We start from the raw sequence: 14,083 nt of genomic DNA on the forward strand, positions 1-14,083 counted from the left end.
CGAGCCAACGAGCTAGAAATACATCAACTTTAACGGCCTTTTCCCACAAATATCATGAACACATCCTCTCCTGCCATTTATTACCAATTTTTCAGATAGCAAATATAACTTCTAACAGTTGACAAATAAATTTTAAAAATACCAGTTAAGGCAACTCAGCTCTGCGTAAGAAGCCCCGTCGCCTATGGCTAGAGACCGGACAAATTCGCGAATTCATTTCGCAATAGGTTAAAATACAAATAGTTATACCTCAGTGCTGCCTCTGCTATTGGCTCACAACTCACCTGGATGACTCTGGACCAATGAGAAACACCCAACCAAAGCTTTATCGAATCACAGGATGCTACGTTGGGACGTCTCACAAGACAGCAGCCAATGAGTTGGTGACATTTGACCGAGAGTACGTAGAACTATGGAGTTCATCCTACAGGTCATTGAACCCGCGAATTTTTCCGGTCCCTACATATGGCTACTACCGTAGTCCCACATGTCAGTGAGTTACATAGTGTCGTTTGTACCTAATTAAAGTTTGTTTTAATACAGGTGTTCAAATTTAAATTGTTTTCTATTTTTTTTTTCCAGATTACCCAACCTTTTTTTTCTCCGAAAAAAATCTTGATTCTGCCACTGTCCCAAAATGCACATACATTGTTCTAAAATTTTAAAGTTGAAAAGTTATATTTAGGGCACTTTTTTTGTTCATATTTTGCTGCTGCATGACAACATACTACAACCAGCAACAAATTTCGTGATAACAATACTTTTCAAGTGTAAAGATGTTCATGTTTGGCTATGTTCTGTTTCGTTGGCCGCAACCGATGGCAGCGAGTACTAAAGTAATGTGTAATGAACTGTATCAGCAGCGTAGCAACTTAATTGTCATTGCATTGTCAAGTAACGCATGGACGCCACTGGGTGGTTGAATTCACTCCTCATAACTTAGAGAACAAAATAAATAAAGTATTTATGAAGGAGATCAAGTTTCTAATGCGTCAAAATATGAAGCTACTTGCTCCAAAACATGTTTCAGTCATTGATGAGGAGTTACTAGAAAATTTAAATGATCGGGACATTCTTAATAAGGCTGCTTTAATATTGAGGAAATCAGTATTACAAGCTGAGAAAAAAAATTGCCAAATAATTTATCTGTACATGACCTTAAGGACGGTGAAGTTTCAGTGCCAGAAGACTTATGGCAATATTATTTTTCTCTTATTGCAGGAAGTAACAGCAAAAGAAGAAAAACTAATTTAAATGTATACGACTAGTTCAATATTTTTTACAATAACATAAAAATAATTCCTAATAAAACAAAATAGCTCCGAATATATTAATTATCCTAAATATATGCAATAAATTATTTTACTTCAATATTTATTAATTATAGCCATAACGTTAATGTTTATCTTATTGAAATAGAGATGCAAAAATCTTGGATAGAAAGCAGTAAGTATTCTTTATATATTTAAATTTTTTACTCTGAGACGCATGCGCACAGTGCTCTCGCGCTCGTACTCCTGGCTGAATAATTGTTGTGTTTAGGGGATGTTTGGTCACTACAATTTGTCTAACTGATGAAATGTAACTTTGTAATAGTTACTTTAATAACATATTTAAAAATCAGACATGTAAAAATAAGTAAAGTTAATTTATTTTTTGTGGAGCTTTAAAGCGTCTGACAAAAGTTCTGGTCCATAATAAGTGTCTGACACTGATGATACGACTTCAGAATAATATTCTACAAAATATATATAAAAATCAGCCATATAAATTTAAGTAAAATAACTCTTATTTTTAGTTAACTTTCTCACCTGGTACCTGGCCAGGTGTCACAGGGCGAGCTCCACAAGCACGCAGGTATTCAGAGCACGCGAGACGCTACTGAGAAACTAAGGTTTCATCTGTGTGAAAATAAGTTATGTCTTATCGCTCTGGGATCTTACTCTATAACATACTTAATGATCGTGATCTATCTCGAAAACATTTTTTGCGCCAAAGACAGTTATACAACCCATTGAAAATATTTCTTCTTACTCTTAAGAGTGAAATAAATATATCATAAATGACGTGCCGTAGTTATTTCAGAGAGAATCATGGATGTTCTGTAACAAAGTACCTATGTGTTTCCTCTTTGGCCGACTGCTAAAAAATAATAATAATTACATGTGATGCAAGTCTTGCAGTACTTGCCAGGGATGTGTAAACATTTAACCTCGCTAATGAGCAAATTCATATATTCTCATGTTGCATTTTCAATTACATTTCTTGACGCGAATCAACGCACTTTTTGCACCCGCCACTACCACAAGCCGAACAGTTACTAAGTTTACCTAAGTAAAAGGTTAGGTTAGGTAGTGTAATAAATAATAGTTCTTTTTTCCGGGATGGAGGTAGGTTAGGTTATCGTAACTAAAATAAAAGATTGGTTAGGTTAGATTTATTTAAAATACTAAATGATCTTAGAATACTTATATAAATCCGCATTGTTAAGCAAGCAATTAATCAGCATTAAAAATTCATCATAGCAAAAAAAAAATGTTTCTTATCCCAGTATGAAATGAGAGTAGTATAGTGGTCGTTTCATTTTGCCTTGAAAGGTTTTAATGACAAAGACTGCTCACACCAACCCTCTTACTTGTTACCTTCACGGTTTTGTCATCAAATTGCTAAATCAGTTGATTTCAACTTCAGACCAGACAACAAACTCCACTGACTAATACATATCCTCCATGACCGCATCACATACTGATGTGATAACAGCGTGACGGTCAAATACACCGCGAAGTGATAGGTAGGGGCATGCATATTTCGCGAAAAGATTCCTCGTCTAGCTGAAAGTTAAAACACTGTAGCATCGTCTGTGTTTCCGTGATTGGGTGTCTTTCCTCCAGGTACACGACGACTGTCACAACACCAATCACAGCAATTCAGTTCGGAAGCAAACGCGTCCTGAGTGGCTCGGTCAAACAATGCAACGACTTTCTCGCAGACGGCCGCCAATCACAAGGGAGAAACCGCTGGAGCGGGTGTACCTTATTGCAGTCTAAAAGGCGTTCAGATTTTTTTTCGCGAAAAATTCATGCCCCGTAGTTTTTAGTTATGGGTAGGGGCAGGAATTTTTCGCGAAAAGATCTGAACACTTATTAGACTGCAACAAGGTATACCAGCACCTGTGGTTTCTTCCTTGTGATTGGCGGCCGTCTGCGAGAGAAGTCGTTGCCTTATTTGACCGGGGCCACTCAGGACTCGTTTGCTTCCGAACTGAATTGCTGTGATTGGTGTTGAGACAGTCGTCGTGTACCTGGAGGAAAGACACCCAATCACAAAACACAGACGATGCTACAGTGTTTTAACTTTCATCTAGTCTCGTAACCTTTTCGCGAAATCTGCACGCCCCTAGTTATGGGGATTAAGGGATATGATTAGGGGAAAAAGGGGGGGAGAGAAGCACCCACAGGACCCGCCATTGGCGTTGACATACTTCCTCGGTGACGGAGCGATTAGCGGGGGCCCGGCTCTCCAGAGAGTGAGAGAGAGAGAGACTGGAGGTGTTGGTGAAGGCAGAAGGGGGGGGGGGAAGTGGACACATGACGTCACCATACGTGTCCTCGGTTCTCGGGTCGCGGACTAATATGGTAGTGCGCTGGTCGCCTCCGCCTGCCAGTCCGAGAGCGGTCTAGCCACTCAGTTAGAGTGACAAGTCAATGCTGTAACTAACGCTCTAATTTTTCTTTCGAAATCAACGAACTGTGCGGTATTTAAAGGCAACCTAATAACCCAAAATTCGTTAACTTTTATAAAATAAATGTCGGCAACCTTAGTTTATTTGTAGTCGTTCGTTGTAGGGAATATTAACATTATTATGTTTAAAATTATTTATTTTTCAAGGCGGAACAACTGAAACATTATGTTAAAATGTTTTATCTTTTGTTTAAAAAAAAAACCTGCATAGCCGCAAGGTATGAGTGCTGAAAATCATAAACCTTAGTTTCAATTGGGAAAAAAAATTACACATGTGCACACGTCTGCTAGCCTTACCTTTGACACGGGACTTAATATTTATGGTGTGGAAACAAAAGACATATATAAATAATGTGCATTTCGGTCGACATTGTAGTTACCATCATAAGGGTAATGGTCTCCTACTGAAAACAGTCTCTTCAGAAAAATTCAAAACCAAGCTCTGCATTGGATCGCCTTTGATGAGATAGCCCAGCCAACCAGAAGATAAGAGCCCTCTGGTTGGCCAGCACCTTCAGCCAATCACGGAAGCCCATATCCGATTGTCCAAATCACCCAGCCAACTAAATACGAGAGAGAAGCCTCTGATTGACCCACAGTTACAACCAATCAGGAAACACTCACCTCTCAGACGGAAATATTTAGAGGCAAGACTCTCAGCAGGAGATTATTCCCCTGGTGATGGCGACTGCAATTTCGACCGAAACGTTGGCGAACTCTTCACTTTTGACGCAGCTAAAAATCAAAGTCAGGAAACCTAGATATAAAAAAATAAATCATAGACCCAGGATGGCATGACAAACTTTAAGAAAACACGACTTGACTTTACATACATTTAAACAGGTTCGTCCTATTGATGGTGAAATAAAAATGGAGCTTCTTTGACATAATTTTTGTTTTACAGTAATACGCCAACACCACAATGAACCGTTTTATGAAAACGTCCTTCAAACAGCTGTTCATTGTTTACATTTACTCGATGTAGAATTTATCTCAAAGCTTGTTAAATAATTTTACTGGTGACATTTCAAATATGACTCTTTCAGTGTCGAACCTTTTTAGTCACACGCAACAAAACATTAAATCGCCTTTCGAAAGATAAGCTGTGAAAGCCTGAGTAATTACGATGACTGCAAACCACTATCGGTTGTTGGATCTTGACCTGTCTCAATGATATGTGTCCTTGATTGCATATCGATTATATGTGCTGCACCATCAATGCCTTAGCAATTTTCCCATAGAAGTGTTAAAATTCAGCTGATGTAAACAAAACCACGTGGGTTTGTTTAGTAAGGGTTGCCCCTCTAGACTTGTGGTGAGTTTAAGAGTCCTATAGAATGTTTACTACAGTAAAAGTATTTTTTAAACATTTTTTTAAAAATAATCATGAGAGTTTAAATGATGAGTATTTAAAAAAAATCTCTAGTAAAAATACCTGTTGAAAGAAATAGGTGTTTTTAACATAGTAAATTATAAGAAAACTTTGTAAACCAATCTAGGTTCCGATAGATATTTTATCACTTTTTATATTTTATAACACAGAATTTTTTTTATATCCATTTTGTGGTTATAGTAGATGATCTTACGACGACAAAGCAGTTTCAGATTTTAAAAGTATTTTACTAGCTATAGAAAACTCAAGAACTATTTTATACAAGACATTTGGAACAAAAACGTCATATTCTTAAATCAACTGAAGGTCATGGCGGGGGTCTGTTGTTCGCTCCAGTCATGATAGGGTCGTGTTTCCTTGGCTGATCATTACTGATCATCAGCAACTTAGGACTGCCTCGGCAGAAAGACGTCAGATACGGCTCCACGCGATATCGCCTCTAAGCGCAAGGCTCTAAACTGGCGCATGTTTTCTCCTCGTGCATAGAGCCACTGCGAGATCTGGGCGGCAACTTTAACATCATATTGCGGAGAAATGAAGATTAAGTTGTAGTGGTTTCAAGAATATCTATCGGATGTTTCATGCCTGAAAATGAGACAGAAAAATTTTTTCACTCCTTTTCACACCTAAAACTACTCATCCGTCCTCTGCGGATTCTTAATTTTTTTTTTTCTTCTTCTTCTTTTTTCTTCGTAAACTCTGATATCTTGAGCAGTGTATCCTAATGTGAAAGACGTCACACTGTCGCACGGAAAACTGCCCCGACTACAATTGCAATGTCCGATGTCCTATTTCTAAAGTAGGTAGTCACCAGAACGCAGTAAATATACAGCGCCAAAAAATTTTTTTTTTAGATTGTTGCTATTTATTGTTTTCATGCATTGTAAATTAGTACGCAGCTAAGATTTGAATATTATATGAACTTGTGAGGGTTGTGGAAGTTTAGTAATATTTATTTATTTTGTGAGGAAAAAATAAAAGTGATGCTCATAAATGAACTCTTAAGCACTCTGCAAAAATTAATTCGTGTGTCTGGTCTTTGAAAGGCACCTGTTGCAAACGGACAGCACCAGACAAAATGTCGTCTTGGTGTTTTCTTGGCTTCCTACCACACCGTCCGTTACTTTCTTTTTTTTTACGTTTTTGAAACGGGAACCGGAAAAGCAAATTATCACGAGTCTATTTCTTCTTCTTATGTGCTACCAAAGGACACAGATTTGGAATTCGGACAAGGGCGATTCTGACCATCGCCCACACCACCGATGACGTCAGAGGGTCACGTGGACCAATCAGCGATCAGTGTCCGTCGGACACAGTTTAGCACGTTTAAATTGTAGACGGGCCTTTAGGGTCGGGAAGCCTTCATTTCACAGTCGAGAGAGCCACACCCGAAGTTCCCCGAAGTCCATGCTCGCTTTTTTTCCTTCGTTCTATCTCATTGTATAAACCGGTGTGGCATTAAATTTTGCGGTCGATTAGGATAGGTTAGCTACATTACAAATACTTTAAAACATTGTGGATGGTTGGTTATATTAGGTAAGTATTGCTACATTAAAAATAAAGTGCTGTAAAATCATTTTATGGTTGCTTAGCAAATAACTTTTTAATATGTAGCTATCCAGGGCTAGGAAACCGTTTACATGATTACACAGTATCTTTAATGTAGCTATCCTAACCAAATCAACCGTCCACAATGTTTTAAAGTATTTATAATGTTGTTAACCTAACATTTTACAATGAACAAAAAAAAAAAACCGAAGATGCACGATCGGGCGTTTGGCTCTCTCGTCTGTGAAAAGAAGGCTTCCCTTTAGGGTCGAACCCCCCGCCAGATCCATGCAGGATGACTAACGATATCCGCGCTCTCTCCTCGGCTGTCTTCGGCTGTCCTCGGCTCTGTGACGGCCGCCCAGTCACAGATGAAGAGGCGGCGGTGGGCGTAGCGGTGACGGAGAGAGCGGCAGGTATATTCGGCAACCACCACCTTCCCGGAAAGGTTTAAGCTTGCTTTGTTACTTAAAAAAAAAAAAACTCTATAAGGACTTACTTTATATCTAACTTCGTCCTTACATTCAACAACTGATACCAGCGCACTCCAGCAGTAAACACCAGGAAGAAGATGATTGCCACCTACAGACTGACAATCTAATATGGCGGTCAACGACAATAGCACGCACTAGTAAGTGATGCGAGAACCAATATGGCTGCCACCATCATACAAAAATCCAATATGTCTTTCAAAATTGACTGAAACACTTGAAACACGTCGCGTCGCCTGTGACTATAGCATAAGTGGAATGACAGAGCAGGATGGAATGAAAACCAAGATGGCGGATGGGGTCATAATTCAAGGCCATCTAAGATGGCGCAATACAAAATGGCGGCTGGTTTCTGTATTCCCCGCATTCCCTTGAACTATTTTTATCTACTCAGTACATAATGTGGCCCAACATGTTTTGAATGATAAGAAAGTGCTGTTGGATATATTTTCTGATTCGTAAAAAATGTTACAAAAAAAATTTAAATGTTGGCAACTTTTAACAATTAAATTCTTAGGCATGGAGAGGATAAATAATTAGCATAGCTTAACATCCTTTAACCTGTTCCATGATTGTAACACTAAACATATACAATTGCGACATATTCGATGCCGGTTGAGACTTCAGTAAATCGATTATTTGGAAGAGCCTTAGACCCACCTCTTTGCTCCGCCACTACTACACCTGATACACACAGGGGCGCGTCGAGCATCGGCTAATCACACTAAATACATTTCATAAAATATATATAAAGAATTATTTTTGCAACAACACAAATATAGGTGATTGTAAATAAAAATGATCAAAGCATTATTTCGAATTTTTTCTGTGTGATACTTCTTGACAGCTGATGGGTTAAGTCGGGAGATATGTCGTCTTTACTGAGTTACGTAAACTGAGCTAAACTAAGTGTATTTGTTTGGGAGCGGTCTGGGTTAGGGAAGACTCCAGGTGTGTGTCATACCATAGCCTTTACGCCTAATCATGCAGGGATTCAGCCATGCAGAAAGGGTAGCATGCATCGTGTGCTTTGTTCTGGGATTGGACAGCCACGGCAGCAATTAATGCCATTGCTACCAACTCCCCTATCTTAAACTCTATACTATAACTAGTTTAAAATCTTATACTTTCTGTATATTATATTGCATTTGTTTGTAAATTAACACATTTTAATGCCAATTTTATTTTTCTTATTCTAAAGAGTTATTTCTCTGTTTGTCGTTGGATCTGAATTAGTTTATTACAAACTAGTTCAGATCCAACGACAAATGCACAAATCAGTCTTGGGGAGTTCTTTAGACAAAAATAAAATAGATTTTTTTTTCAACAAAACTTCCTCACAAGCATCAATGTTTCTGCGAACTGCTAAATCAGAAGGATCTGTTGCTATAATAATCTTCTTCAACTATTATCTCCAAGGACGAACGCCCAGGGTTATGGGGGGGGGGGGAGGGGGGAAGGGCCCTGATCCTGAAAAATTTATAAAAATCTATTATTCTCACCAACAAAAAGAAAGAAATTGAAAGCAAAACAGCGGGCAAAAAGTTCTAGAACCTACACCCCCCCCCCCACCCCACCGACCGCTCCCACCCACCCAGGAAATGAAATTCTGCGTACACTCTTGATTCTCGCGCTTCTTGGCTGAAAGCACAGAAGCTGTTCTTCTCCGACACTTGAGAAGAGCGTCGACGAACCAATGTCCGTGCTCTTGCAACGCCCTCGATGTAGCTAGGAAGCACGAATGAATGAAGACGCTTCTTCAGGGGAGCGCACATCTGTGACCAGGGGTAGACAGATATGTTCTTCAGTCCTGATATCTTCTCGTCTAACACCGCTTCTTGTTAATTAAGGTTGGGAGTGTCTGTAGGATATTGATCTACAGCGTCAGAAAAAAAAATAACAGCTCTCGCCTTGAATGAAACTCTGAATTTCGGTCTTAACGATCTTTAGTCAAGGGAATCTAAAAAAGGCTTCGTCATTTACAATATTTTATTAAGACTTTCTGATTTCTTATAACCAACCACACATTAAATTTTCAGTCATATAAACTCTTGCATCTAGGTAATTTCTGATTACAAGTTCAATGAGAGCATGGTTAATGTATACTTGCGAAACTAGGATTGTTGTCTGTGCTGGAACAGACATGTTTTTGTCTTTCTCAGAAACCCACAATGGCTCGCTTGAAGCAGAATTCAGACAGAAATTTCTGACAATTGCCACAGATGTAGCTGTTGCACCGCAAGATTTCACGGAAGAACATCAAGCACCCGCTCGTCTCCATTTGTGGCACTGTGTCAACGACGGGAATACCTACCGACCTTTTAGTGACGCGCCGGTGGAAGCCGTTAAAGTTTGCCGCCTCGTCGTGCGCATGCGCAACGAGAAGGGAAGACCCTAGATCCTCGCGAAGCCAAGCTCTCTGTCCGCTCCAGGATCTAGGATGACCGGCTCCCCCTCACCGCAAACAGCGCATGCGCAATAGAGGACGAGTGGGGGCGAGCGTCCACATACCGCCAGCGCGTCGTCCAGGCCAGCCAATACCTCGACTCTTCGAGCTTGCTCCACGTAGGATTCTCGCTACGGGGGGAGAAAAAAGCAGTCATTTGCTATTTAAATACACAGGGAGCCCGGCCCAGTCGGTCATTTAGAGTCGAGACGCGCAGCTTGGAGTAACGCAGCGTTCAAAACGTTCGACTGTGCGAATTAAGTTTACGGTGATTAAGCGGTACGTGTGACATCGCAGCCAGCAGCGCATTCTACCGCGTCCGCTAATTGAAACCCCGACCGAGCAGCGCGCAGCACTTGAAAATGGCCGAGAGCGGTATCAAGCGCAACATTCCCATCAAGCTGGGCGACTTCAGCGTCATCGACACGGAGTTCAGCAGCATCCGCGAGCGCTTCGACGCCGAGATGAAGAAGATGGAGGAGGAGATGACTCGCTTCCGGTCCGAGCTCATGAACCGCGAGTCTAACTTCTTCACCAAGAGCACCACCAGGTAGGGCGAAATATCCCCCTCGGCTCTGCCCTGGTTGCAGTGGGCATGGCGTGCTTCGTTTAATAACGTAACGAGAACACTAATTGCTAGTAACAATAACAGTTTGGTTTTTTTCATATTTAACTTTCAAAAAATATAGTTAGGCCTATAACGAATTAACGAGTTCAGTAACATTTGCGGACTGGGTTTTTATTACGCCTGAAGCCAAAAATACGCGTGAGCATTATATGAAATGATTTTAAATTAACTTAAATAAATGCCCAGTGTATTCTCTAAACAAAGATTATTTCATCACATACATTGAAGAGATCGATATTTTTTTTTTTTTTTCGTTTAGCGCAGTTAATGTGTTGATAAACGAATTTTAAAGGTGGATCAAATTCGCATGTACGCCCAAATTAGCAGAACGAACAGAATCGACAGCTGTGTTCACAGACTCATTCTGTATAGAAAGCACTGCAAATGGGACCAGTTGTTGCAACTGCAGACAATATTTTTTAGGCGTGCCTTTATTTGACGTAATCACCAAATGGGTATATATAAGATTTTATATACCTACCATGATACCTTTGAAGTTTGCATTGTTGTTAACTTACATCTATATTTTACTAAATTACTCTTGCAGCATGTAATATATTTTTTTAATGCGCGAAGTTAATATAATAATGTAATCCCTATACGAATGGCTACTGATCCGAAGATGATTTTATATTATTGATGAAAATCGTAGCCTATTAGATAGTGCAAGTCAGCACAATTAAAAATTTTTTCACGAGAAACATTTTCTCCCATTTTGGCGTCAGGTTAACTAAAACCTAGTCCTCAATCTTCTAGTCATAGAAAAAAAAATTAACCTTCTTGTGCTGTCGTTGGTTTTCAGTATTTTTTTTCTTTAATTTCTTTGGTATTGTGCACAACGTAATTTAGAACTGACAGCACAGCTTACATAATTAACTAACATGGTGACTAGCTCAGCCTTATGACGTTTCCTATTTCCTCGTTGCAACAAGTTATCAGAATAATAAACTTTCAGTTCAGACCATTGTTGTCGAGTTCACAATGTTCAGTTCGGAAATTTCGGACAGCGTACAGTTTCAGGCTTCTGTTTTTTTTTTAACATTTCTCTAATATTACAGAAAATTGTCTGAAACGTTTTTTGTTGTATTGGATGGTGAAAAAGGGCACCTATGTAAATTACATGATTAAATGTCCGTGTAATTTTAGCTAAATAAAGAAAATACTACATTTTTGAGGTTGAAATTATAAAATTAATTAAAATTTAATAAAATATCTACACAATTAATTAATTTTGTTGTTGCTGACTGGCCGACAGCCCGCATATTATAATCAAGAAGATTTTACTGACAGGTTTTAATGCATTCTTTAATAGGCACGCAAGGTCTAGTAAGAGTGTACACTTTCAAAGATTTTAATATTTAATACTATTTTTTTTTGTGTATTGATAGTTTTCCTTCGTCTGTTTCCTACCGTTCATGTCATATTACCATTGGCTTGGAACTATTTGAAGTGTTGGTAATGCGTCGAGGTACCTACGACACGATTCAGCACGGCTTGCCAAGCGACGCGCCATGGGAACAAGAATTTGTACAATGTTGTTAAAAGCTGAATAATCACGCGATAGCGATATCGTGTCCAACTAGAATTCCATAAATGATGGGTTCGATCGTTGTCCACATGCACTTTATTTTTTACGTTGTGGAGGGAGGTAACCCCAATTATTTTAATGAAATAAATTTGCTGTAACGACAAAAATCAGGGTGGTTGTAGAACTCCGTTCAGTTAAACAGACGCTCAGTAATCCATATTAAATACTTTATGGTTTAGAATTAAAAAAAATGTTCACATCTAACTTCAAAGACGTTGCCTTTGGGAAGCACTTTAGACCGTTAGACGTATAGATGATTTAAATTTATTTTGTCGTGATGACCCGACAGCGGAAGCTTTTTTCGGTCGAATTCAGACTCGCTGGTATGAACCAATCATCCAACTGCAGCTCGGTGGAGGCAGAGCCTTTTGCCCGGTCGTTGTTCGATCGCGGGGGGCGACCCGTGTCGTGGGGGCGTCGACCCCGGAGGACCACGTGACCCAGCGGCAGGAGACGGGGCGCAATCGATTTGTCTGGTTACCGCCTTCCCCGCTCTCCCCGAGCACTGGGCTTGTCCCAATGGCAAGCCTCGGGACACACCGGCGGTCCCGCTCTATGACTAGAGACCGGAAAAATTCCCAGATTCATTCGGCGATAGGCTAGAATTAAAATACATATACCTCTTAGATGATTTTTCTTTTGGCTTACTGTTCATCTGGACGAATCTCAACCAGTTATAAACCTTCAACCAAAGAAGGATCGAATCACAGACGAACCAGCTGAGACGAGTATCAAGTCGGCAGCCAATGAACTTGCGTTGTTTGCCCGAGTGTACAGGGAAATGTGCAGTCTATCCTGAAGGCCATCGAAACCGCGAATTTTTCCGGTCTCTATATCTATGACAAGACTCCCGTGAGTATTGTGTTCGGACAGGAGTTGAGGCTGCCCTGTGACATTTAAGTTCAGCCGTCTTCTTAGAGAGCCGACCAGGGCCACTGATTATGTGAATCGTCTAGAACAGCATATGGCTTACATTACAGCCCATAAGAATCTTCTGATTAGCGACGAACCGAATGAAGACGAGGTTACGACCTGAAAAGGTAGACCAACCGGATTTCAGGAGAGCGATTTGGGTATGGCTTTACAACCCGCAACGAAGGAAGGGAAAGTGCCCTGAGCTTCAAGCATCGTGGGAAGGCCCGTTATGAAGTCTTGAAAACGGCTAAATGACGTGGTCTACCATATCCAGAGAGATAAGAGGAGATGTACTTTTGGAGCGATTGAAGGAATTTGCCAGAAGGGATGCATTACCTGTTTCGGGACAAACAGTTTTAAGGAGGGGCAGTGTTACGAACGTAGGAGACGGAAGGCCGCGACGCGCGCCGGTTAAGTCATGCCACGGGTGCCTGGCCGGATTGCAAGGGTCCTCGCTACCCACGTCCTCCGCCCCTCTTGCATTGCCCCGCCTCGGGTTATTGTCACCATTTTAGCGGTTTGGGAATTCCGGTTTTACAGAGGCCGCCGCGAGGAGTGGCGTGAATAAGCGTCGTTGTTCTGGGTGTTTCGGGCATCGGGTTGGCCCGGCATGACGCGACACATCACAGCTATTCCCGTCGGTTCGAGAAGGACGGCCGGCGGGTATAAAAGCCTCGACGCCGGCCTCCGCGGCAGTTCCGAGAGTTCCGAGAGAGTGAAGTGAGAGATCGGCGAAGAGGGCGAGAGAGAGACACCCCCTCCCCCCTCCATCGAGAGTGGCGCGACGAGGAGCGACGGAACCGTGAGAGTGCGACTGTGTGTGGACAGGCGCGAGGTAAGGGGTGAACCACTGTTGAGCCTAACTCCAGTGAGGAGTGCGAACTGTGGAACTTGACACATATTAAAGTGACTTGTGACCAGACATTTTCAAGTGCGATTATTTATTTGTAATGCAAATATTAGTAATAAAATAAAATTGTATAAAACATAATTGGGATACCCTTACGAACCCAGCTTTCCCTATATATTACTCGTAACGGTATGAATTCATGATAAACATGAATTAGCAAAAGAAGTTCGGGGAATAAATTAGTTCTGTTTTCCACTTTCGAGTTCTTAATTTTTTTTTTCTTCATAAACGACCGTGATTTTCTTGCGCGGGTTTTTTCTCTTGTTCGCGGAGCGGGTAGTTATAGTTACAGACTGGAAAAATTCGCACTTTGGATGACCTCCAGGATAGACTCCACCATCCCCTACACACTCGGGCAAATGCCGCCTGCTCATTGGCTACTGACTCGTGTCGCCTGTCAACTGGGACGCTTGCGTTTCGATA

General features: G+C 40.8%; 1 protein-coding gene across 3 annotated transcripts in view; it reads left to right on the top strand.

Moving 5' to 3' along the window:
• Positions 1-9,395: 9,395 nt before the first annotated feature.
• LOC134536990 (protein lethal(2)essential for life) overlaps positions 9,396-14,083 on the top strand; it is a 59,350-nt gene continuing 54,662 nt past the window's right edge. For 2 of the 3 annotated variants that reach the window (XM_063377128.1, XM_063377129.1), the window contains exon 1: positions 9,396-10,169. In XM_063377128.1, the coding sequence (XP_063233198.1) occupies positions 9,982-10,169 (188 nt within the window). In that variant the 5' untranslated portion in view covers positions 9,396-9,981. The remainder of the gene's footprint in view (positions 10,170-14,083) is intronic. The other variant, XM_063377127.1, reaches the window with a different exon arrangement.

Source organism: Bacillus rossius, chromosome 11, assembly GCF_032445375.1.
Source record: "Bacillus rossius redtenbacheri isolate Brsri chromosome 11, Brsri_v3, whole genome shotgun sequence".
NCBI lineage: Eukaryota > Metazoa > Arthropoda > Insecta > Phasmatodea > Bacillidae > Bacillus > Bacillus rossius.